The 27,125-nt window shown below is 44.2% G+C and overlaps 1 protein-coding gene across 2 annotated transcripts; it reads left to right on the top strand.

Moving 5' to 3' along the window:
- Positions 1-30: 30 nt before the first annotated feature.
- Positions 31-27,125, top strand: LOC147904113 (thioredoxin-like 2, chloroplastic). Of its 2 annotated transcripts, none has more exons than XM_087370662.1 (4): positions 31-842; positions 22,901-23,083; positions 23,395-23,514; positions 26,468-27,125. In XM_087370662.1, the coding sequence occupies exons 1-4, from the start codon at positions 576-578 to the stop codon at positions 26,609-26,611; spliced, it is 714 nt and encodes a 237-aa protein (XP_087226788.1). In that variant the 5' UTR covers positions 31-575; the 3' UTR covers positions 26,612-27,125. The 2 variants fall into 2 exon arrangements, with proteins under 2 accessions (XP_087226788.1, XP_087226785.1); XM_087370659.1 differs by having other exon boundaries at positions 37-842; positions 23,350-23,514; positions 26,468-27,119.

Genomic DNA, 27,125 nt, shown 5'->3' with positions numbered 1-27,125 from the left:
AATAAGTAAGCAGGCATTGAGCGTCTTGTAGCATCTGAGTTTTCAGGTCCCTCTTCATTGTGTGTGTGTGTGTGTGTGTGTGTTTTGTGAGAATTGTGTGCAGAATTTCTGCAGAATTTCTCATCAGCTTGCATTTGATATATCTTACACTTCACTCACCGCCATACCTTCTGTTTGGAAGACTTTCTGTGTTTTCAGCGATTGATACCTCTGTTTTTGTTGCTTTTCTGGTTTTCGGCACTCTTCCTCTGTTGCTCTCCATCATCCAGCTCCTCTCTGCTTTATTGGGCTTGGTTTTCCTGATCATCTACCCTTAGCTGCTGTGAGGTGTTTGCAGGAAGCTTGAGATCACGCCTTCCAATTCCAATTGCTTCACTCCATTGTCTCCTGCCGCCCTCTTTTTGTCTTTCCTCCCATGCCTGCGTCGAAGTTCTCGCCTCCATTGATCTCGCGCTCTTCCTCTGCTTAAATTGCTTGTTTTTGGACTTCGTAGTCTCCTCTCGCATTCGTTTCTTTGATATGTTCCGCTTCGACCGCAAGCTTGCGAGCTTTGAGATGGGCTTGATGCTTGTCTGATGATCGTTGGGTTATCCTGCCATCCTATGGCCATTACGTGCTCAGCGTTCTGTCCTGTCTCTTCCTTCACATCCTTTACAGACGCAGCGAAGTTAAACATGCCATATTCCGGCTCTTGCATCTCCGCAAGTGTCCGCTCTTGCAGCCCAATGTTAGCTTCATCATGTAGCTCCGTGCAGGGGAGGAGTATGGCCTCCGTCGAGTCGCTAAGAGGGTTCTATTCTGCAGAACTCTGCAGGCAACGTGCGTCCACAACTTCATTGCGGGTATGCTCTCAAACGCTTAGAACGCAGCATGCTGATTGAATTTGGGACTTTCATGTGTTCTACTGGTAACACGTGGATTTGAGATATAAGGCAGTGTAATAGTCTGAGAATACCTACGTAATCCATCACGAGTCTGTCTTCAAATGTGCCGCATTCGATTTATCGATTTCTTGCAAGACAGGTATGGAAGCCTTTGAGCTTTTGAAAGGAGGAAACTGAGTCAAAGAGTTCACCTGAACTCACCTGACTCATTCAATTTTGACAATCACAGTTCACGAAAATCATCCCGGGCTTGCATGGCGCCTCTAATGGACTCCTAACAGAAACAAGCGTCAACGCCATGAAGCTTTCTTCCATTAGCATCGTTATTCACGACTGCGTTTTTGTTTCTTTTCATCGGCCTCGTTGTTCAAGACGAACCATGTGTTGCGCGCTCAACCGAACCGGTTGTATACTTTCCAACCACATTTAGCATAATCTGAAGGGTCCCTATTGATAGCTGACATTCGTAGCGGTCGTTCCTACCGTTTGTTGATCTGCTCACATGTGCATGAGTTTTATCGTCTTCTGTATTTCAACCTTGAGTTTTCTGTCTTGGCTGTTTCTTTCATACTAAATAGAATTCTATTTCACACCAAAAAAGTATTGAGATTTAAAACTTTACAGTCTTAAGTAATTGTTGGAAATGGAGGAAAGAATCACTCAATCCTCACTTGTGCTGTGGATAACCCAAAAAGTCTATTTCACACCAAAAAAAGTATTGAGCTTTAAAACTTTACAGTTTTAAGTAATTGTTGGAAACGGAGGAAAGAATCACTCAATCCTCACTCGTGCTGTGGATAACGTTAAACTCCAAGTAACCTCTCTCTCTTGATTACAATGATGCTAACCTCTCTCAGAAAAAACGCAGCACATAGAATAGCAAAACGAAAGGAGAGAACTGAGTGTATGTGATGCCATAGGTGGCATGTACTCTTCAAGTACCACAGCACCCATAAACTGCACTCCAATGATTCTCCCTGGGTTAGAGCAGCCCTATAGCATAGGAGATATCTAGCCTGGTATTGGTTAGGTAGAGCAAGTTGCTCACCATCCTCTGATACTTGCTAGCATCCACTAGCTGAGATGAACTATGTACTTCATTTCAGACTATTATGTAGGTACTCTAAATAATTGGGGTTGCTTTTGCACTCCCTGGGAGCTGCCATGTGCCCTCCCTAAAGCAGTTGTACTAGATGGTTTTTTGTTGACTTTCTTTCTTTCAGCCCAACCTCTATGGGGCCACTGCCACCTTGCAATCCTCTACGTGGAACAGCTTGATTAACTCCCGACAATATTTCTCTTGCGATATGAATATGCTTCCGTTACTGCTTCCACGAACATAATGGAGAGATCCCAGATCTTCCACGAACATAATGGAGAGATCCCAGATCTGTCATTTCAAACTCCTCCATTAGAAGCTTTTTGAGAATAGAGTTTTTCCTGTGGTCTCCTGTAAGTATCAAATCATCCACATATAGGATCAATACCAGCCTCTTCCCCCCTTCTAAAAAGAGATAAAGATTGGCATCTGAAGGACTACCCAATCTTCAAGAAGAATTTTTATACATCCACTTGGTACCGATAACCTTATACTTGAAAGGTTATCTTGAAAGGCTTGTCCACCAAGTCCTAGGTGTCATTCTTCAGAATAGCATCCATCTCTGCCTTCATGGCAGCCTCCCACCTTTGAATATCCTTCACCTTCTCAAAGGATCCAGGCTTATCGATCTAAGCTACCAATTTGGTAGGAGTCCTCATGATGCGTTGGGATCTCCGTGGCCCAGAACTGGTCTTAGGTGTGTCTGTCACCCGAGAGTTCAGCAAGGTCCGTAGGTACGAGCGGGGTAACTTCTTCTCTGTAGATGGTGTCTTCCAAGGTGGCTATGGTGCGTCCTGCTCCGCCGCAACTCCTCAAACTCTTCAGCTTTCTCCACCTTGGTGATGCTCAACTTGGGTGCTGGTGAGGGTGTAGTTGGAATTTCCTGAATCTCCTCCTCCGGTTGAGACTCTGTCTCGTTAAAGACCACGCCCACTGCTAATGAAGATCTTCTTTGTTGGCGGATGGAAGAGATGGTAAGCCTTGGACTCTTCATTGTACCCAACGAAAATACACTTCCTGCTCCTGAAATCCAGCTTTGTTCTTTTGTCTTTGTGCACATGTACGAAAGCTGTAGAACCGATAATGTGTAAATATGAGATGGTTGGCTTCTTACCATAGTATGCTTCTTATGGAGTCTTATCTTCAACGACCTTCGTCTTGGTCCTATTGAGGATGTGAACGGCTGTGTTCACGGCTTCACCCGAAAAGCTCTGGAGAGGGACTTCCCACTCAGCATGGTCAAACCCAGCTTGTCACTGTCCGGTGCTTTCGTTCAGCTACACCATTTTGCTGAGACGTGGGTGTGGTTGTGAGCTGTCTCTTGATTCCGTGCTTCTTGCAGAAAGCATTGAACTCATTAGGTGTGAACTCACCCGGTCTTTTGGTGTGAAAGGCCTTCAGAACCTGCCTTGATTCCTTCTCTACCTTGGCCTTCCAACGGTGGATTACAAGATTTTTTCCAATCTATTCCTTTGTACAAGACCATAGTTCATTTACAAATCGATCTACCCAGCCATATATACAAATGCATATTTTGTAATCTCACTCAAGGACATCTCATGGGAAGCCCAAATTCGATCAAAGACATGCAGTGAATTCCATCAAGGTCAGGGAAACTCAATATTAGCTTCAACAACTCAAAAATTGAATCAACTTCTGATAAAGGATATAATTGTGCCTTGTTCTTTATGTTCAAGCCATGTTCAAGATCTTGCTACTTTCTTGTAGTTGACTCAAAAAGCGCTCTCTTGGAGTGCAGTTTTTGGTAGCACTAAGTAGATGGGTAGTTGCAATTTCGTGCAAAGAGGATCTAGAAGGTTGTTGGTATTGTTACCTCCAAAGGAAGAACTCCCAAGGTTAGTGGTGCAATTATGATTAGGATCGTAGAAAGGTATTTGGGAAGCCATAGATTAGTTGCACTTTTGAAAGAGAGAGAGAGAGAGAGAGAGAGAGAGAGAGAGAGAGAGAGAGAGAGAGCTTGCTCAAAGTGGTCTCTAGGATGTTGAGCTTGGAGTGCTCAAAGAGATTCTAGGAGGTTCATGGTGGAGTGTATAAGAGGTTAGGTTAGGGAACATAAGGTTGGGAATTGAAATCATTGAAGGAAGAGTGGCTTTGTACTTGACTCATCCAAAAATCAACAAGGAAGAAGAAGTTCAAGCATATGGGCCCCAAGAGAATGGTAAGAAAGTGGTCCCAAGTTCTTTGTAGAAGAATTTGATGCTTCTATGGTTTGTGAATCAATGATGCATCCTAAAAGTAGGATTTTAAATATCTAAAGTTATACAAAATCATAATCGGCTTGCCCTACATGTAAATCTTGAATTACTCTACAACTTGTCGAGAAGACATGTATGACTTGTCTCATAAGACCCATCTACCTAACCTATGGTCTATTAGATTTGTCATCTTGTCCTTCTTATCTTCAAAATTTGAGAAATCCATTAGCTCTCCTGGCTCCATGGCTTCCATTTATCCTCCCATGGCCACTATAACTGCTTTGCAAGAATGACATTCAACTATTCTTAGGTACGCACTTAGTGGCGTTCCAGATGAGTTGCCAGTTTTTAGCATTGGTATATAATATATGTGCATAGCTCTTTGGGCATGGTTTACTTACTTGATTGGGGTAATGTCTGCAATCTCTCCTACTATCCAAATGACCTTCCTTGATAATAATTGAGCTTCTTCTTTGAAAGAGGCACTATCGAAATGACCTTCCTTCTTTAAAAAAATGCCCACACCTTTCATAATGATTAACCTTTGTCCTTGAAAGAGGCACTATCGCTCCAACTATGATCACAATGATGCTAACCTCTCTCAGAAAAAACACAGCACATAGAATAGCAAAGGGAAAAGACAGACCTCAGAATATATTCATCCACCAATCAGTGGGTAAGACAGGCTCAGTGGTGAGCATTACAAAACATCCAGCAAGGGCTGAGATAAACCACGACTGAGTCCTCTCTTGCTAACTGCAACTGTCCTCCTTTATTTGGGTTGCCTGAGGTGAAGGCTTCAGCAGACAATTGGATGACCAGAGTCGAGGGAAGGGGGGTTTATATAGGGGCTGGCTGCCCCCTGAAGTAAACCAACCAGCAGGTGGGTTTCTCCCAACTGGGCCGACCAGCCTGGTTGGCTGGACCAACCCCCTTGACCAGGCCTATATGTAGGGCCTCCCATAGGGCTGGTCCTTTGTTGCTCGGCCGCGCAATTGACAGTCCACACCGCACCCCTGCCTCCCCAACACACCCTTCCTCCTCATAGGGCATCCACTAGTGGTACAGACATCCCTACTACTCAGGCCCTCTCTCCTGCATCTCAAGAAGCGCAGGCACCGCAGGCACATTTTTTGGATGCCCTTGCTTCTATGCTCTCGGGTGCTTTCCACCAGATTGGACAGCAGTTTAGCCAGCAGCTTACCCTCAGCTCCCCCGAATGCCTCCACCTCCGGCTGCCCCTCCGCCCTTGCAGCCCCTCCTACCCGCGTCCGACTACCCTCCTCGCCTTGGGTGTGCCTCCCGCCGTGCGAGGGAAGCCTGTGCTCCCGCTCCCGATCGTGCACTAAGACTGCACCAAGGGGACACAAATCAGTCCAAAGAAATGGGAAAAGCCGAGAAAGAGATGAATAAAGCCAAGAAAGTCGACAACAACAAAAAAAAGCAACCGACACAACTGAAACTTGAGGATGTGAACACACGCTACAACCGCAACCGAAGTGGACTTGGGGTTAATAGCAAAGCAAAGGCGGGGCTCACCCTAGCCTCAGCTTCAGCCACTATCTCTACTTTGACTTCAGCCCCTGCTTCAGTCTCAGTTCCAGTCTCAACTCCCTGTACATCCTCACTTTCGACTTCAGCTTCCACTTCAGCACTAGTTTCAGCTACAGCCTCTACATCCCCAGCTACAGCTACAGCCACTATTAATGACATACTCATACCCATGATGTCGGTTGCGTCCTTCCCTTCCTCTCCTGTTACAGCTCTCTCACCGCTTATGACACCTACTTCAGAGGTGTCCTACATTGCTCCGCATTAAACCTTTCTCTCCCCTCTCCCTCTTAGTCAGCCCACGCTCCCACATCCCATTGGGACTGCCTCATCCATTCCACTGTCATCTCCGTACCTCACCCAGCTCGTGACTGCCCAACTTCCGGGCTCATCCCCATACTTTCATGTCATAGCCATTCCAGTTTCAGCTAGGATGCCGGCGGGCTGACACACTTGAGGCCTAGGAGACCTTCCTCATGGAGGTACCCAGTATCTATGAGCGCGAGATGGAGCGGGCACGCTTCGCACAGGAGCAAGCCCGCTTCAACTAGGAGCAGAGCCGCATCATACAGGAACAGAGTCGCGCCATTCGGGAGCAGGTTGGTCCATTCAAGGACTCAGACAAGATATCTCGCAGCTCCGGTAGGAGGTCACAGCCATACACACAATCCCAGGGAGTACCGCGGTTGTCGAGGCACAGATTGCGAGCATACAATCTGTTATTGGAGAGACATCCATTCGCAAGGGTAAACGTTTCAGCTATCCTCATGGAGCAGCAGTAGAAAGCCAGCAAGGCTCTCAACATTAGAGTACATGGGATCCCATGCACTGAGGCTACACCGAGGGTAGATGCGACTGCTTTCATGGCCGCTACTCTGGGCGTGGTTGAGCATAGGATTGAGAGGGCATGGCGGGTGGAGAGAGACCCCAATCAAGAGCAACCCCTGATTATACGGTTCCATGACACTCAGGCACGACTTTCAGCTTTACGATGCTGGTCAGTCCTTCGAGATCAGCCAACGATCTCCATGGATGAGGACCTCACCCCTCTACTGGTTGAGGAGAGGCGCTTTTTGTTGTAGCAGCGAGATCAGGCTCGGAAGGAAGGAAAGTAGGTAGTGGTATGATAGGGACGACTTCTTACAGATCCCCGTAGGGCACTAGCCCCCTCTCCCACATAGGGAAGCGGGATCTATGAGACTCAGATATCCAAGACCCTATCCTGCACCATTTGGAACTGTAATGGTACCTTATGGTCAAAACCAGGGTACTTCTCGGAATCCTATACAGGTCATGACATAGTCTTCTACACAGAGACACATCAGAGTCCAGAGCGCCCACTACCAATAGTCAACAAATATACATGGGACTCTGCGTATATAGATGAGACGAGGGATACAGTGGGAGTTCGAGGGTCAGGTGGAGTTGCAGTTCTTTACAGATCTATACTTTTGGGGACCATTTCAGTAGAGCAGAGAGATGTACATTCCAGGTTCTTTGGATCCGGATTCGGCACATGGACAGCCGGGATCTGTTTGTTGCAGTTTGCTACTTCCCCCTTGAGACCTCCCACTTTGCTTGAGATATTCGAGGTGAGGATGAGACATCTCCATTTGCTGCTCTTTATCAGTCCATTGTTGACTTTTCTAGCCGTGGAGAAGTCCTCCTAGTTGGGGACTTCAACGCAAGGGCAGGCGCACCACTCCTCGACTTCAGGGATGATTCCACTCTACTGCGAGACATTGACATTGAGGATGCAGGTATGCTACGGGTTTTGGTTGATAGACGAGGTCTGATCACATGTTATGGACAGGCCCTATTAGACCTCGGTAGGATGCATGATCTCATTATTTATAATGGTCTTTCACGTGCTTTCCACATGGGGGAGGCTCCAGCGTTGTTGATTACATCATGGGATCCCTTGCCTTCACATCTCGCATCACTGATTTTACCGTAGCACGTCTTGCTCCAGGGGCTGATCATACCTATCTTTTCTTTAGCATTTCCACTCCCCGTGGCACAGCGCCTTCCACCCCACTGAGTTCTTACTCCACCTATCATGATATATGCTTTGACCGCGATCACTCACCTACTTACTCAGGCCATCTGTATATACTTCTCGCTTATATTTACTTCATAACCTGCCTTGGTCACCCACGCACTACACAAGGCTGTCCTTCACGCTTTCCCTCACACCACCCGCTCCACCCATCCACCACCCCCTGGGACCATACCCTGTAATAGTTGGTACGATGATGAGTGTAAGGCTTTACGCTGTCAGCTCAGATTCGGAACCAAAAACAGTCTTCCGAGCGAACCAGAGATGCTACGCGAGTATTGTTGATTGGTACGCAGAAAGAAACTAGACTACGTTCGTCGGAACAAGGAGGAGCTACTGAACATTTTATTTAGTAACAACTCTACGGACTTTTGGCGGAGATTCTAGAGGGACGGTTCCCCTCACCACTCAGTGACACTCAAGCCTGGTATGATTATGCACGCACACTTTATGACATCCCAAATCAGCTAGTCCCTAACCTCTCACATATGCCATGCCCCACATCCTGCACCCTCTTCACTAGGGGGGGGGAGAGGGGTAAAGGATGCTGTAATGAAGCTTCATAATGGCCGAGCGAAGGATCATGAGGGACTATGCACTAAGTTCATTACATATGGGATTAACCTCCTAGCTCCAATCTTAGCAAAGCTCTTTAATGAAGCTGTTTGTTTAGGGTTTCCACGCACCTGGACCATTAGCACTATCTCATCCATCCACAAGGTAGGGAATCCTATGAGCCCGGAGAACTACATGACCATTATGATCGGACTTGTTATGTCCAAGATTTATGCATCAGTACTTGGTTCTGAGGTTAGCAGATTTGCGGAGTGTCGAGGACTTGGAGCAGCAAGACAGGCCGAATTTCGGCGTGATCATGGAATCATGAACCACATTCTCACGCTCAGATGTATCCTCGAGGAGGCGAGGGCACGGAAGCAGAGGGTTTATTGTTGCTTTATGGATTTCCGCAAGGCATTTGACACATTTCTGAGAGCTTGCCTCATACGATGCCTACAGGATTTGGGTTATGACCAGGAGATCATTTGGGCTGTCATGGCACTTTACGAGAGAGTTTCAGGTAGAGTCTGGGCAAGATCTAGGTGGATAGACGAGATCATGAGCAGTATTGGGATTAAACAAGGGTGCCCATTATCACCTACCTTGTTTGGCCTCTACATTGACGAGCTTGAGACAGTGATGCAGACACAGGGGGGTAGGTTGCTCTCTTGCGGGCACGTTGGTCCATATATTTCTTTTTGCTACACAACATGAACCATATCCACATACATATTGACCTTGTTACCGGAGACAGACCTATCAGGGTTGTGCAAAATGCGAGTGACGTGGCTCTCTTGTCTTGCTCAGCAGAGGGGCTCTAGAGACACCTTGACGCACTACAGTTCTTTTGTGAGTCTCATGATTTGAAGGTCAACCTGGGTAAAACCAAGGTTATGATCTTCAATACATCTCGAGCCGTCATGCGCCAGATTCAGTTCGCATTTGATGGGCCACCTGTTAAGATAGTTTCATCATATACTTATCTTGGGTTGTCTTTTCCGGACCCATCTTCACTATGAGACCCACGATTGAGGCACGTTTGAGCAGAAGATATGCTTCATTGGCCAGACTAGAGAAGCAGTGCTTCCGCTCGCACTTTCAAGAATCATGGACCAAGGGATTGCTTTTTGACTCCTTGGTCCGTTTAGTGGGGATGTACGGTAGCCCATGTTGGGGGCTAGACTTGTCGGATACAGAGTGGGCCCGTCTGGAGCGGCTACATGTTCTCATGTTATCACACATGATTCGTGGTAAGCCATCCGTTCCTCACCAGATCATTTAGGTTGAGTTTGGGTCACCCCCATTATAGCTAGATGCTGCATTTCAAGTCATCACGTATCTGTACCGAGTCAGGGAGTATGGGGATTACACCTCTGGGCGTAGCAGGCTACCATGGCTAGCACTGTCCTCTTCTATGTCACTTGCGTAGGAAGGGACCAAAGGTCCTGCCATGCACGCATAGAGAGATGGTTTGAGCGATTGGGGCTCCACATGGATAGACTACCTCCCTTCCAGTACAGCATGGATGCTCCGTTTTCTCCCCTCCTATCACACGAGGTCAACCAGGGTTCTCTCTTTTTCTCTTTTTTCGCTCTCTTTTTTCCTCTCTTTTCTTCTTTTTCCCTGACTTTTTTCCTTTTCTTTTCCCCTTGGGTAAAGCTAGTGTTAGCACATGCCGACATGATTGTGACGTTTGTTACACGGAAACACACCGTGTTAGCATTACATAGAACTTTTAGTATGAAGGAATTAGTGAAACCTGCACAGACTCGGTTTGCTTACATGTTTATCGTGTTAGCAAACTTATTGGAGCCTACAATGAATTGCACCATATGGTTGTGAGTGATGAGTACTACAGGAAGAAAGTATCACACACTATGAAAGCAGCACAAGTGTCTTCCATTGTTGGATGCCTCATTCCGGCAAAAAGCAAGTGCCATAGTGAAGATATGTGCACTTATTCTGAAGATCTTTCGTTTGGCTTATAGAGAAGGGGCTACCATGGGACTTTTATATGAGCTCACTGATCCAATGGTGGAGAAGATACAGACTATGGATGGAATAGACTCCTCAAAGTTGGCTCTTGTCAGAGCCTTGTGTGTTAATGCAGCAGCTTTTGTTCTGCATCCTAGTTGGAGAGAGAAAAATCCAGATGGTGATAAGGAGGTGCATGATGGGTGGATGGATGTCATAGAGCAGTACACAACATATTATGTTGAGAGACATGGCCTCTTAATTGATGAGTTAGATATTTACAAGTTCATATCAGGCACATTTGCTCGGGCAATTGCAAAGGATGATAAGAGGATGTACTAAGGGGTGAAGTGGTGGGAGACATTTGGGGCTCACACTCGAAATTTGTAGAAGTTGGCTATTCGAGTGCTCTCGTAGGGGACATGTGCTTCTCCTTGTGAGAGAAACTAGAGTACTTCTCTCTTATACATACCAAAAGAAGGAATAGGCTGCTTCCAAAGAATACATAAAAATGAGTATACATCCATACTAATTTGCGACTCATCTCAAAATAAAAGGAAAGGGGTAAAACCGAACTGGAGGGGAATAAAAACAACTATGACTTCACGTCAACGACGGAATTAAACTGTCCACAGCTCTCCCTCTCTCTCTCTCTCTGATCATACACTAGGGCCCAGGACAAATTGTCGGGCTGGACCCCCCCGAAGGTCTTTATTACTTTCAGAAAAAAAACTGTTACAAAAGTTCAGCAGGAAGCTGTCTCGTAAGTCTCTCTCTCCCTTCTTACGTGAAAAGAAATCCTTCTTTACAAGGGCTTCAAACCCCATTCAAATTGGCAACATGCCACTTGTCTACAATCTAGACTAACTCTTATTACAAGCCACTTAGGGCCATTCTGGAGTCTTCAAAGCTCTCGGTCACACGAACCGCTTCCTAGGTGCTTGTCAGGCTCCCACTTCGCTTAGGAAAAATAATCCTTGCCAGTACCTGCAACAATTAATTAAAGCGCACCACCATGGTACCCATTAATTGTTAGCGCTTTGCATGCAAATAACACACTGTGGACTAATCCTAGTCACGGTGGGCGTCCCCACTGAACACATGTGCACATCTAAACAAATATATATATATATATATAAATATATATATATTTTCTCTGGTTGACCGGAGTCAACACTCTTGATTATAATTAAAGAGCTTCGACCCAAGGTCAGGGCGCCTTAATTATAGCCAAGTCTCTCCAACCGAGGTTGGCACATCTTGGTTAACCGGGGTTAACCCCTCTTGGCGCATGCCAAGTCTTGTTGACCGAAGTCAACGCTCTCTGACCATAGTCAGGTTTACTTGACTAGAGTCAAGTATCTTTGACCGTAGTCAATCCTTTGACCATTAAAAATAACTCTTTGACCGTAATTAACACATATAAAACTCTTTAATTATGATCAAATAAATGGTCAACTGTACTTTGACTTAGGATATTTACATTTGGTGAAATCCCCTCGGCTTCTATTCAGTTGACCTCAACTGAAAAGCTTCCTTGTAAACATCCAAAAGCTGTGGATGATCAGATAACATGTCTTCGTCCATCCACTTGGCATCTAATGCCGTATAATTCTTGAATTTTACAAGATACCTGTAAAATTCTTTACCCTGAGGGCCTTTACGTACAATATGGTACACAATTTGCTCTGGCTGAAGGACTTCCTCCAGCTCATCCACTTCTGGTGGATCTTCTGATACTGGTTCTGTAGGCTCTGGTCCGTGAAATTTCTTTAGAAGACTCACATGGAATGCATTGTGAATCCTCCAATGCTCTGGCAATGCTAATCTGTATGCAACCTCATTTATTCTTTCTGTAACCCTGAAAGGGCCATAGTATCTGGGAGATAACTTTGCATACACTTTCTGTTTGCCTTTAAACTTGCGGAGCCTAGCTTTTTCAAACTTTAAAAGTACCCAGTCCCCTTCCTTGAGATCCAACTGTCTCCTATGTTTATCTGCAGCCCTTTTATGTTTCTCTTGAGACCTTTCAATTGCTGTCCGGACTTGGCTGTAAGCTGTCTGGAGGTCTCTTACAAACTGATCAGCTGCAAATATTTCATCTTTAGTCCTCAATATAGGTGGCAAAATCACCTTCCCATATATGACTTCAAAAGGGGCTTTCCCTGTAGAGCTATGTACTGTATTATTGTAAGCAAACTCTACTAACGGTAGGTACTTTTCCCAGTCTGAACTTTGGTCACCCACGTAGCATTTCAGCATATCCAAAATGGTAGAATTTGCTACTTCACTTTGACCATCTGTCTGGGGATGGAAAGAAGAAGAAAAATTCAGATTCGTCCCCATGTTATCAAATAAAGCTCTCCAGAATAGACTGGTCATTCTGGGATCTCGATCACTAACAATGGACTTAGGCATACCATGATGTTTAAAGATCTGTGCCATGAACAGCTTAGCCATATGATCTGCCTTTATGGTTTTGCGAACCGGAATGAAATGAGCTTGCTTGCTGAATCTATCAATGATAGTCCAAATCCCATCATTCCCTGACTTTGATCTCGGCAAATCAAAAATAAAGTCCATTGTAATATTTTCCCATGGTGCCTGAGGCACGGGTAGAGGCATAAGTAGGCCAGGTGCCTTCTGTCTATCATACTTCATTTTCTGACACGTAAGGCATTCAGTAACAAACTGATGTATATCTTTGCGCATTCTTGGCCAAAAGAAATACCTCTCTAGTGCTAGAGTTGTTGCTGTAATTCCTCTATGTCCAGCATAGGGAGGTGCATGGCATTCTCCCAAAATCTTTTTCCTCATCTCCTGGGTGATGCATAGGCAATCATCTTTCATTAAATACCCATCTTTCAGGGAATAGTGACTGGTGGATTGCCCTTCTTGCATCTGCTGTAAAATTTCACCAAAATCAGAATCATGAGCATATTGTTCCCTCATGCCTTCCAGGTCCTGATGATATGCAATAGTTACATTATTGACCTGGGGTCTTCGGGACAAGGCATCTGCCACTCTGTTCCGAATTCCTGGGGTATGGACAATCTGAAAATGATACATTGACAGCATGTTTGCCCATTTCATATGCTTCTCTGAAAGCTTGGTCTGAGTCAAAAAGTATTTCAGACTTTGGTGATCTGTTTTGACAGTAAAATCTGCACCCAAAAGATAATGTTTCCATGTATGGATAGCATGAATTACAGCCAATAACTCTTTCTCATAGATTCCTAAATATCTTTCCGCATCCCGAAGTCGTCTGCTTTCATAGGCTACTGCATGACCATTCTGATGCAATGCAGCCCCAACACATTCTCCACAAGCATCGCAATCCACATCAAAAGACTGATACAGATCCGGAACTACCAGAATGGGCTCTGTAGTCAACTTTTCCTTGAGTGTATTGAATGCTTTCTTCTGTGATAATCCCCATGTGAAAGCTGCATTTTTCTTAGTGAGGTCATGTAATGGAGCTGCGATATCAGCAAAGTGTCTGATAAATCTTCTGTAGTAAGAACACAAGCCTAAAAAGCTTCGAACTTCATGTACAGTTTTCAGCTCTGGCCATTCCTGAATGGCACGGATCTTCACTGGATCCATTTGTATCCCATTCTTGGATATTATATGCCCCAGATAATGGATTTCTTCCAGGAAGAATTCACTTTTCTTGCTGTTGGCATAGAGCTGATGATTTCTCAGCTCTTGAAACACTATAGCAAGATGTTCTCTGTGGTCTTCCTCTGTCTTAGAAAAAACTAAGATATCATCAAAGAAAGTACCCGTAAAATGCCTGTACTTCCGGAAGATGCAATCCATCATTCTATTGAATGTGGCTGGAGCATTTGTCAATCCAAAAGGCATCACTAAGTATTCATACAACCCGAATGTTGTGCGGAATGCTGTCTTATGCACATCCTGAGGCTGTATTCTCACTTGGTGGTAGCCACTCTTTAAGTCTATCCTGCTGAAAACTGAAGCTCCATTTAACTGATCCAAGACATCATCAATACGCGGAATAGGGAATCTATTCTTGATGGTCATTTTGTTCAGTGCGCGATAATCGACGCACATACGGAATGAACCATCTTTCTTCTGTACTAACAGTACAGGGGAACAAAAAGGAGACGAGCTGGGCTGAATCAAGCCTTTGGACAGCAAGTCCTGTACCTGAGCCATAATCTCCTCTCTCTGAGTCGCACTGACTCTATAAGGGGGTCTGTTTGGTGGCTCACTACCAGGCATTAACTCTATCTGATGATCTTCTGGTCTCTCTGGGGGTAACTCCCCTGGCAAAACATCAGAAAAGCAATCTTTAAAGTTTACCAAAAACTGAAACTTATCTTTGTCTGCATCATTTATTTCAGCATGCATATCAGTCTCTTTTTCTTTTACAAAAACCATGTACGCAGAAATTGCAGACTTTATTGCTTTACCGCACGAAACATCAGATACAATGGGGATAGTATCCCCTTTATTCCTGGCAATTACACGCTGATTTTTCCCCCTATGCACAAATTCCAGCACTCTTTCAGGAAGAGTCAACTTCACTGCCTTGCGGTGAAACCAAGGCATCCCCAAAACTACATCATAATGTTTCAGTGGAGAAATGAAGAAGTCTTCCTGATCCACATAACTCTAAATATGTAGACGGAGCTTCCCTATCAAGGGAGTAACTGGCACAGGATTCCCACAAAACATTTGATCGGCATCCAAAGCCCTGCCTAGCTCTTCCGTCTTTATTCCCAGCCTCAGGGCTAGATCCTCTGATATGAAATTATCAGTAGCCCCTGGATCAAATAAAATTAGCGCTTGCTGGTCTCTAACTTTGCCCCATGATAGCAGCAATTCTCGTTCTTCTGGGTTCAGAGCATGACCCAGTATATCAGGAATTCCCCCTGCCATTGGCTTTTGCGGTCCTCGTGGCTTCTCTGCCTCTTTTCCCTTCGATGATGAAGGCTTTTCTGGGCACTGGGCAGCCACATGCCCCTCTTTACCGCACCTGAAGCATTTCCCATCTCTACGGAATTCCGCTATCTGTTCTGGGGTAAATAGAGATTTGCCCTTATAGGTCTTCGAGAACTGAGTACCCCTCGGCTTCTGAGGCTGAAACCCTTTCTTTTCAGCCTTAGGGGACTCTTTCTTTTCTGATTTTTGAAAATCAGTTTTCTTTTTATCAGCACGTCCTGCATGCAAGGATGGCACTGTAGATGGATCTTGTAGCGGCACAAGACTCGCTACTGAGGCTGAATGCATAAGATCTTGAATATTCTTTGCCCCCAAAGCATTTACTACTGCCTGAATTCTTGGAGTGAGACCTGCTCTGTACTTCCTCATCTGGGTACCTTTGGAGATCTTTTTGAACGGTGCAACCTGCAAATAAGCATCCCAGAACTTTTGGTTGTACCCATCCACTGTATCTCCTGCATCCATGTGCAAGCTGTCCCAGTCTTGAAGAACATGGTCTCTAAACTGTTTAGGCATGAACTGCTAGTAGAAGGCTTTCTTGAAGCCCTTCCACTTTCTTGGGGCTGATCCATCTGTGGTCAGTGCACTCCACCATGCACTAGCCGTTGCTGTTAAATGTAGGCTGACCATTCTTAACTTGGAGGATTCTGAAAATTTCTCAGTACCGAATGCAGCATCAAACTGTCTGATAAACTGCAATGCTTTGTCTGTATGACCATACTGTCCATTGTAGGTCATAAACTTAACAGATTTTCCTCCCTCTTTAAATTCCCTGGTCGCTTTGGAAGATTTTCTCTTCCCAGACTTCTCGTGTTTCCTTCTTTTCCTGGATGGTTTATCTGATAAGGAAGAAGAAGACATAGAAGTCGAACTCGAGGTAGACGGTGATGGACTAGGAGATCGGTGATGACGCCTCGATCTCTTTTTACTATGGGACCGTCTCCTATGAGATCTATGAGATCTCTCTCTCTCAGACTGTACACGAGAGTGTGCCTCTGGCATTGGCACGTCATATACTGGATTAGGCATAGCCTCTGCTGGAAACAAATGCTGAGCCCTGGGATCCCTTTTAAGATTTTCCAGTTCTTGTATACGAGTGCGTACCATTTGTTCAAATTCTTGTTGAGATTGTGGCACATTCCTCTGTCTTGGATGCACATCCCTATCTTGAGAATCCCACTGGATAGGTGATTGATCCATATTCTGAGATCTGCAGATTTTTCTCACACTGTGCAAGTAACTAATGCACACTACCTTTGCTTTTCCAACAGAAAAGGTACCTCAACAAGAGGTGTTTTGCATTCACAATCTACGCCAGTACGGGCTGTCAGTTCAAGGCATGTACCCATACAGTTGCCAAAGCATCATCAACTATGTTGCCCTTTTTCTGGCTGCTGCAGATGGCTTCAAAAGGCATCTGTTTTTACCTCTTTTTACTGCTCAAAGGCATGCATACTCCTTTTTCTGCAAATCTCTGTTTTCCCTGCTTTTCTCTGGTTTTCTGCTACTTTTCTGACAGTAAAAGTCTGACAGGCAGGAGAAAATTGACGGCCAAAACTGTCTCTGTAACTGTCTCTTTTTTTTTTTTTTTTTTTTGTGAAAACAGTAACCAGATGAAGTAACTGCTAGTTAGTCTAACCAGACTAACTGGTTCTGGTTACACCAACCAAACTGATCTGGTTAGGCCAGATTAACTGGACCAAAGTTGAACTAGCTAGATACTGGTTCAGCTAACCAGAGTTAACTGACTGCGATTAACTTAACCAGGATTTCACTAACCACGGGTCAACCAACCAGGGTTTAACTTTACCAGGATTAACTTAACCACTGGTCTGCCAGGCTGGCTGCCACGTGTCAGTGCCATGTCAGCATCTGAGCTGTCTGCCACCTGTACTGCCACGTCATCAGCCTGCACATGCTGCCACGTCAGCATCCACACGTGTCTGCCACGTCAGCTCTGTGCATGCCACGTGTCTGCCTAGGTGGCACCCTGGCCACGTCAACTGCTGAGTCAGCATCCACGTATCTACCACGTGTACTCCTAGGTAACTCCGTGGCCACGAGGCTTAACACTCTGTAGCGTCAAGAGTACGTCGCTCGAAACCTTCACCCGTGAGAAAATTTACAAGGCGGAATTTTCCCAGCCAATTCCAATGTTCAGGCATCATCACCAACTTGCATTGCCTTTCCTATGTGGACTACCACGTAAACCCTTGGCTGGCACCCTAGCCCTGTCAGCGCCCACAGAAGATAAAGCAGAATCACCCCGAACAGAGAGTTGGGATTTGGTTCACACAGATCCCGTCGCTGATTAGCTATTGCTGGCGCGTTCTCCTAATCGCAGAATTCGTGTATAAGCTACATCGAATTCCTCCTGGCGCTGTTGTACATCGGTCGTCGGCACCTAGCCATCGCCCCATCAGCCAACGCTCGACGTATGTCCTAATCAACAGGACCCGACGTCACCCATAGCCATATCTAGTCGAAATCTAGAGCCAGGTAGCAAACTTCCTTCGCTAAATTTCATCAGACGCCTCTCCTGTTCGCCACCAGCATCCACTTCATTAAACGCTAGTTTGCTCTCCCGAGCACGTCGCCCCCATATTTGTTGCTCACAAAGCCTTGTAGATGGCCCAGCTTCCCAAGACTTCTTGGATCGTCAATTCCTAGGGAGGAAATGAGACCTTACGCTCTGATACCAATAAAACCGAACTGGAGGGGAATAAAAACAACTATGACTTCACGTCAACGACGGAATTAAACTGTCCACAGCTCTCCCTCTCTCTCTCTCTCTGATCATACACTAGGGCCCAGGACAAATTGTCGGGCTGGACCCCCCCGAAGGTCTTTATTACTTTCAGAAAAAAAACTGTTACAAAAGTTCAGCAGGAAGCTGTCTCGTAAGTCTCTCTCTCCCTTCTTACGTGAAAAGAAATCCTTCTTTACAAGGGCTTCAAACCCCATTCAAATTGGCAACATGCCACTTGTCTACAATCTAGACTAACTCTTATTACAAGCCACTTAGGGCCATTCTGGAGTCTTCAAAGCTCTCGGTCACACGAACCGCTTCCTAGGTGCTTGTCAGGCTCCCACTTCGCTTAGGAAAAATAATCCTTGCCAGTACCTGCAACAATTAATTAAAGCGCACCACCATGGTACCCATTAATTGTTAGCGCTTTGCATGCAAATAACACACTGTGGACTAATCCTAGTCACGGTGGGCGTCCCCACTGAACACATGTGCACATCTAAACAAATATATATATATATATATAAATATATATATATTTTCTCTGGTTGACCGGAGTCAACACTCTTGATTATAATTAAAGAGCTTCGACCCAAGGTCAGGGCGCCTTAATTATAGCCAAGTCTCTCCAACCGAGGTTGGCACATCTTGGTTAACCGGGGTTAACCCCTCTTGGCGCATGCCAAGTCTTGTTGACCGAAGTCAACGCTCTCTGACCATAGTCAGGTTTACTTGACTAGAGTCAAGTATCTTTGACCGTAGTCAATCCTTTGACCATTAAAAATAACTCTTTGACCGTAATTAACACATATAAAACTCTTTAATTATGATCAAATAAATGGTCAACTGTACTTTGACTTAGGATATTTACATTTGGTGAAAAGGGGATTTGAGAAGATAGAAGTGACCTTGGAAATGAGCAACAAGGAGAAGGATGATGAAAGTCTGCTTGCTTTGCAAGAGCTTACAGAGGGAGAAGAGGAGATTCCAGCAAAATTTAGTATACGTCCATACTAATTTTGCAACTCATCTCAAAAATCAAGGAAAGGGGATCTGAGAAGATAGAAGTAACCTTGGAAATGATGATCAAGGAGAAGGAGGATGAGAGGCTACTTGCTTTGCAAGAGCCTATAGAGAGAGAAGAGAAAATACCAGCCCCTCTTGTTACAGGAAGGATGGATGTTGCTGCTGCTTCAAGCAGCTTTAGTAATTTGAACTCCCATGAGAATGACAGTGGTGAGGATGAGGATGATGATTAGGAGGAGGATGGCACTGATGATGATGATGATCAGAATGAGGCACAGTATGAGGATGCAGTTTGAGGCTCGAGCCTCATTAGTTGCAATGCATTTTCAGCTTTGTTTCTTGGCTGTAGGTAGCCTGTAGGCTGGCAGCCTGGCAGCCTTTTCAGTTTGTTATATGATGTTTTCCAGCTTGCCTTTGAAGTTTGATGTTTTGATGTAGTACCTACAGGCGGCTTTAAATTTTCTAGTATCTACTACCTTTGATCATGATGTTTTGGTGTCTATCACTATGTATCAGATGACAGAATCTAGTCCCTGGACTCTTCTATAAATCGTGGTATGCAATCAATTGACATTCAGCCCACTCGTGGAATCCGAGGTTGTAGGCCGACATCTTTTCTTGTGGAGCATCAGGTTGCTATGCCTTTTCATGCATGTGAGGATGCTAGTGGTAATGCTCCTGTGGACGAAGAGGAAATTCATTGGGATGCCCAGCCAACACTCTATGCCATCTCCCTTCATTCTTTGATGGGTGCCAAAAGTGCTGAAACTATCATATTGAAAGGGATGATTAATGCAGGGCTGTTCACGTGTTGGTGGACAGCAGTAGCACTCACAGTTTTATTAATGGCAAAACCTTACAGAAAGTGGGACTGATTGCTACTGAAATAGATCATGGGCTGAGAGTAGAGGTGGCAAATGAACAGCACATGATTAGTAGATATGTTTGCGAGGATGCAAGAATCAAGTTCTCTGATGATTATGATTTTGCAGCTGATCTCTTGGCATTGGATATGGGCCCAATAGATGCTGTCCTAGCCTGTGATTGGTTGAAATCATTGAGCAAAATCAGCATGGACTTAAATGCTTTGTCACTCAGTGGGGTAGATCTGTAACTTGCATGGTATTGCAACCCCTAAATTGCAGGTCATTTTCACAAGGCAGCTGGCCAGGGAGTTCAAGAGGGAGTGTGCCATCTATGCGCTGAATGTGTCAGTATCTCAAGATGGTAGCATTTTCCGTGTTGAGGATTGTGATAAGCATAAATTGCTCTCAGAATTTGTAGATGTATTTGCTGATATGCCTTCACAGTTGCCCCCAAGGAGAGACGTTGATCATGCCATAGTCCTAGAGCCTGGCAGTAAGCCAATTAATAAGGCCCCGTATAGGTAGAAAGAGAAGAAATGGCAACACAGATGCGAGAATTGGTTGAGAAGAATTTTATCTCTTATAGCAATTCTCCGCTCGCATTCTCATTGCTCTTGGTAAAGAAGAACGATGGTTCATACCGCATGTGCATTGACTTCAGAGACTTGAATAAGGCCACTATCAAGAATAGGTTTCCGATCCCTAGGATAGATGACCTGTTGGATGAACTTAAGTGTGCTCAAGTTTTCACTAAGATTGATTTGAGATCAGGCCACTATCAAATTAGAATGAAAGAAGGAGATGAGCACAAGACAACCTTTCGCATAGAGAGAGGTTTATATTCAGAATGATGCCTTTTGGATTGACCAATACACCAGCTACTTTTCAGGCACTCATGAACAAGATTTTACAGCCTCTTCTTTATAAATGTGTGCTGGTAGGGTATCACTAAGACATATGAAAAGATCAAACAGAGCTTCATCTAGAATGGCATGTGGCTGGATGTGGTTAAATATGTCACGCTGATTGAATGCTTGCCTTTCCAACATAATAAGAAGGACAGCTAGCTACTCGTAGGTCTCTTACAGCCATTACCTATTCCAGAAGGCAAATGGACTTACATAGGGATCGATTTCATCACAAGATTGCCATCTACAGAGAGGGGATGGGATTGCATTTATGTGGTGGCGGATATATAGACAAAACAGGTTCATTTCATACCCACTAAGACCCGGTATTCAGCATCACAGGTTGCTTGGCAAATTATTGAGCATGTTTTTAAGCATCATGACTTCCCTCAGGAATTTGTCTATGTCAGAGATGCAAAATTTATAGGTCACTTTTGGCAGGAATTATTCACAGGAGTGGGTGCTCTTCTCACACGTAGCACTGCTTACCACCCTAAGAGTGATGGACAGCCAGAAAGGGTGAACAAATGGGTGGAGAAATACTTGAGCATTTTTGTCATGATACAGAGAAGTCCTGGGATAAGTGGCTAGCTCTTGCTGCATTTTGTTACAACAGTACCAAGCATCTTTCTATTGGCATGAGTCCTTTTAAAGCAATGTATGGATGCAAGGTTGGGATGCCGCCTTTAATTGCAGACATGGCTGTGAAAAATTAGCAAGCAAGAAGTGACTTGGAAAGAATGGATGCCCTTTTGCACTTGGCTAAGAAGAATATGCAGGATGCCCAAGCCAAGCAGAAGAAGTATGTAGATGAATGCAGGAATTATTTGTCTTTCAAGGAGATTATGTGCTTTTACTTTTCCATAAGAACCGTTATGCCTCACTGAAAGATAACACCAACATGAAGCTTGCTCACAGGTACTACGGTCTCTACAAGATCATCCGCAAAGTTGGAGAGGTGGCATATGAGTTGGAGCTACCCAGTACCTCCAAGATTCATAATGTTTTCCATGTGTTCTTGCTGAAGCCGCATGTAGGACAGCATGTGCAAGTTCTTCCTAAGCTACCACCTATGGATGAGAAGGGTCATACCCTCTATGTCCCAGAGCACATCATGGGTTTCAAAGACCATGGTCTCCAAAACAAGTCTACATAGAGTATCTTATCAAGTGGCACTCCTTGAGGATTGCGAATTCATAGCAGCCAGAAAGCATTGTCTAGGACTACCCCTATCTCCTACTGGGCTGATTAGTAGTTGCTGTTGCTGCATCTTTTTGGACAGCCAAGATGTAAAATTTTGAGGGAAAAATTCTATGGGAAGGGTTGGCTGTAATGAGGGGGGAAAAAGGCTATTTAGAGGACCTTTAGAGGCCTTTTAGGTGGAAAATGTGGAGGGACTATATAATTCCCCATCCACCACTCAATGTACACTTTTGGATGTGACCTCTAATCCTATCTGCTCCCACTTCCTTCCTCCTACGTGCTGCCTACACTCGCTCTCCCAATCTTTCTCTATCTCTCTCTTCCCCTCACCCTTTTCCCTCTTATTATATCTACTCCCACTTCCTTCCTCCTACGTGCTGCCTACACTCTCTCTTCCAATCTTTCTCTATCTCTCTCTTCCCCTCACCCTTTTCCCTCTCTTCCTCTCCCTCTACCCCTTTCCTCACTTCTCACTCCTTGTCCTCCATTCTCTCTCTTCCTCCTGCCACTTCTATCTCCTTCCACCAATCTCTCTCTAAGCCCTTCCTTACACAAAATATGTACATGTACTTGAAGTTAAGTGCAAGGTCAAATCAACTTTGTTTCCCTGATTTTGCACCTCAATGTTTGAAAGAGTACATTAAGCCTTGTGTGAGAATATGGCTTTTTGAACTGACTATTTGTATCATCTCTTCTGTTAATATCAGTTAAGCATAATGATTCTCACTTTTCATACCTAAGGAAATGACATGTTTTGTAAATTTTTTCATGTGCATACTATCGATATAACCCTTTTTGACTGATCAGAGTCATTGCAATCTGACTGCCACTGGTAGGTTTTATCTGTAGCAAGCCCAAATGATGGGGTAAAATGGTGGGAAAGGGATGGGGGAGCAAATATGATGGATGTGCATTCAATTAAGGAACTTAAAGATGCAATTGCAACAGCTGGTGAGAAGCTTGTAGTGGTCGAGTTTTACGCAACTTGGTGTGGTTCATGCAGAGCCTTGTATCCTAAGGTAAATCCCTTATCATATAGTAATGCATGATATTTTTAGAAGAAACAAAACCTGTTCGTAAAGTCTTCCCTGATGGTGAATGGCTTTATCTCTCAATCTTCAATAACCCGATTTTGGTATTTGCGTTGTAAAAGGCTTGGTGGCTTGCTAACAGGCTACAAAGAAGAACTAAACTTCATTTTCGATTGCCAGTTGAAATTCATTTTATGTTTGAGCTATTTTTTCTGCAAAAGAGCTTGAGCTAGGTGTTTGTGGTTTGTTTGTAGCTTTGTAGAATTGCAGCTGATCATATGGACATAGTTTTCCTCAAGGTGAATTTTGACGAGAACAAGCCACTATGCAAAAGTTTGAATGTCAAAGTCTTACCTTACTTCCATTTATACAGAGGGGCAGATGGACTATTGGATGCCTTTTCTTGCTCTATCACCAAGGTAAAATATTACTTTATAGGACTGTTCAGTGCTGCCTAAAAATGTTGTATGTTCAGCATGCATTTTTCATGTTCATGCATTGTATTTAGTGGCATCAGTATATGCTGCAAATAATTTTCTATCTAGGATAAGATTTTTATATACAAATGGCTTGTCTTTGTGAGAGAGCGTAAAGCATTGGGAATGACACAAATGTGCATGGTTCATGTTCTAGCAACACTAAGATTTTCTTGTTATGAGTATTTATTCAACAATGAAGGGGGTAAAATGGTGTAATGTTTTACCCAATCCTTCACAATGGGGTCAAACAATTGAATAATAGTAGGACATGTGATGGCAAGTTTCTAGTTTTGAATACAATATTATTGCCAATACATGAACGTTTGTAATGAAGCAATGTTTAGGTCGTGGAAAGGCATTTTTGGAGCTGCCTCATCTCTGGGATTCATTGGGGTTATCAGGGTCACCTCCCCACCTGTGAGCCCCCAAATGATGAGGACATGGGGGATAGCGCACCACCAGCATGTATTGGGTTGGAGAGATGCCACGTGGGTAGAGAGAAAGTCTGCAAAAAGGCAATTGATGATATGTCCCCTTTAGGGGCAAGGGCCATGTCTACGTGCATTATACAATATCCAGGATGCCACTGGATAGAAATGGCATGTCAATATGGCCCTTGTCCCTAAAGGGGACCCCTCAAAGCCCATATCATCAATTGCATTCACAACAAGACAAAGCACCCACAGACGCGTACACAGATGCATTTCCTTAACAAAAAAAAAACTTACGGGCACGTCTATTTGTGCGTCTATTGGCTACAGACCCGCGTCTATAGGCGCATCTATATAATAGACAGACACGGGGGTAGATCTGAGATGGTGTCCAGGGCTGCCACATGGGCAGTATGCAGGCTGCCATGTGGGCAGGATGTACAAACTAGTGAGATTTAATTGACTTGACTGTTCTAGATTTGTAAATTAGTTTTAGTTGACTATTGTTACATGACTAGGCTTAAGTTAACTAGGGCTAGCTTGACTGTGGTTAGGTTCCCACAACTTTGACATGGTAGTGCCACAAGTCATCTTTTTGGACCTCGTGTAGGTGTCTTAGCAAGCTGGATATGAGGAAGCTTCCTCGTGTAGCAAGCTGGATATGAGGAAGCATTGAGTCTAGTGTTGTCCCAAAGATACGTGAGAGAGCCTTGCTATACTTGTCCTCTTACTCTTCTACCTCCTTTGAATTTGGAGGTGTCATTTCTTTACCATCTACCATATCTTGTGGCTTTTTCTCCACACTAATGATGACATTCCACATTGTCCAAGCCACCATGTGACTCTTCACTTTAATGTTCCAAAGTAGATTGTTGGCGCGATTTAGCTGTTCACCCGCATCAAAGGGGGATAGGCAAACTTGAGAGGAAATATGTTCAAAATTTCATGATCTTTCCAATGGTGCACTTTAAAAAATAATTTCAAGAGGTATAGACCAGATAAATTGGCAACTTCAAGATGTATATGAGAGTTACAACCTCTCCCTAATTCATAATATGGTAGGGAGGGGTTCAGCAGGGACCACGTAAGAGTACTTAGGTTTGGAGAATTGGGAATATCTCTGAAATCCCTTCCTTGCCTTTCTATATTTTATAATATAGAAGAGATGAATTTATGATACATTATAATCGCTTTGGATGTGAGGGTTTTCAATATCTCTTTCCTACTCATCTACGGAATATGGTATATATTTTACATGAGAGCACCTACTCATCTAAGGAATATGGTATATATTTTTCAATCTCTCTTTCCTACTCATCCCTTAAGTTACCCTTTCTCAAAAGAAGCATGGTAGGGAGGGATTTTAAGAGTTTCTAAAGTGTCTCACTATTTGTTCACATATAGATGTTCTCTAAAATGTGAAATAATTCTATAATATACTGCACACATCACGAGCAAAAACCCCCGAGCGAAGCTGTGCACATCCTTCTCTTCTACAGGCTTGGTGCCACATATAATGGCTCATGTAGATGTTGGCCAACCTACACAAGGTTGGCCAACCAGCTCACTGCTCCATTCACCTGAGTCAGCCAAAGTCGGCCCAATTGGACCACAAGTCAGGCCCCTAGATCGGCCCCAGGGTTTCTGAATGGACAGTCTATTGCTAGGTCATAGCTTCCCTGTAAGGGCCCTCAAAACAGCCCCGAAATGGGCATCCCCCTCCTAAGTAATTGTAGCCTTCTGTCCTGCTTATCGGGGATGCATGGACTATACCTATTCCAGATGCACCAAAATATGTCCTCTATTGGTGTTAGGAGGGAAGGTCAAATGTTTGAGCTAAGGATTCAGATAGAAAGACCTGCTGTTTGTTCTCTTGTCCGTCCTGTCTTCCAGGAAAATAAGCTAACTACTCATTGATTAAAGATACCCTTAAGAATCTTCTCTTTAGAAAAAGCATTCTTGTGTCTGCTCTGTAAGACCTGAAATTGGACCTGTTAAATCAATTTGGAGCCTTCCACAGGAACTCAAGTTGGATATTCCTGAAACAGCTGTAAGCTAAGAGGATATGATCCTGATAATAAAGAGGGGCTAGGAATAATCCGCTGCATTGTGGTAAAGGGGTAAAAAACATCCTGATCTAAAAATTCCATTTTTCCAAAGAAATTTGTACAGCTTGCCAAGTACCCAGCGAGTTGATGAGGCTTGTGGTATAGTTCTCACAATTCTGTTTCTTTTAAAGGTTGGAGTATAACTTCCTACTCGTTTGTTTGATGAAAGCTCACATTTTTCTCATTATTCAGTAGAGAGTCGTATTTGAAGAAAGGGCATAAAAAGTGAAGTAAGGTGGGTTGATCTTGAGGGCTTTTCGGAGAAATATGTAACACGGTACACTGAATGAAACAAGGAAGTTTTGCATATCATGTCACAATTCAATTGCTTATATATATTTCTGCTATGAGCAGTTGCAAAAGTTGAAGGATGCCATAGCCACTCACAACACTGACCGGTGTAGCCTTGGGCCACCAGTTGGTCTGCAAGATGATACACTGGACTCCCCAAGACAAGGCACACCAGATGAAGCAGCTGCCACTGGTTCTGCAAGATAATGGACACTTTTCTGGGAAGCCTTTTTTAATTGAACCATCTTACTCCTGGTATCTTCCTAAAGAAAATTGTTATGAATGTGGGTAGAAATACTGGCTCCATGTGGTCGTCTAATTTGTTTTTGCAGATGCATTTCAGTTAAAGATGCAAAATGGAAATGCATAACATGCTGCTCTGTACAATGTAAGCGACTGGCCAGGTTCAGGTGTCTGTCTCTTCTTGTCTTTTGTGTGTGTACTTTATTGGGTGCGTACTTTGAGTTAGTGCATGTCCTTAGTTTCACCAAAGACCTTTCATGCAATCCAGATTTTCAAGGTTTTTTCTTTCCCATCTTCTTTTTTTGGTTTTGGGGGGTTGGAGGGAGCAATGGATATCATCTACAATCTATATGCTACTTGGACGGTAACGAAAAAGGCTGAAAGGACGTCCAAGGGACTAAGTATCCTCTTGACACGGTAGTTCTTAAGTTGATAGCTAAAGGAGCTTTTAGGGAAAAGGCGTGTATGAAGGTGTAAT

Source organism: Dipteris shenzhenensis, chromosome 3, assembly GCF_047967505.1.
Source record: "Dipteris shenzhenensis isolate YYH24624 ecotype China chromosome 3, Dip_SZ_1.0, whole genome shotgun sequence".
Taxonomy (NCBI): domain Eukaryota; kingdom Viridiplantae; phylum Streptophyta; class Polypodiopsida; order Gleicheniales; family Dipteridaceae; genus Dipteris; species Dipteris shenzhenensis.
Note: the sequence above shows the minus strand (reverse complement) of the source record. Positions and strands in the feature narration are given on the sequence as shown.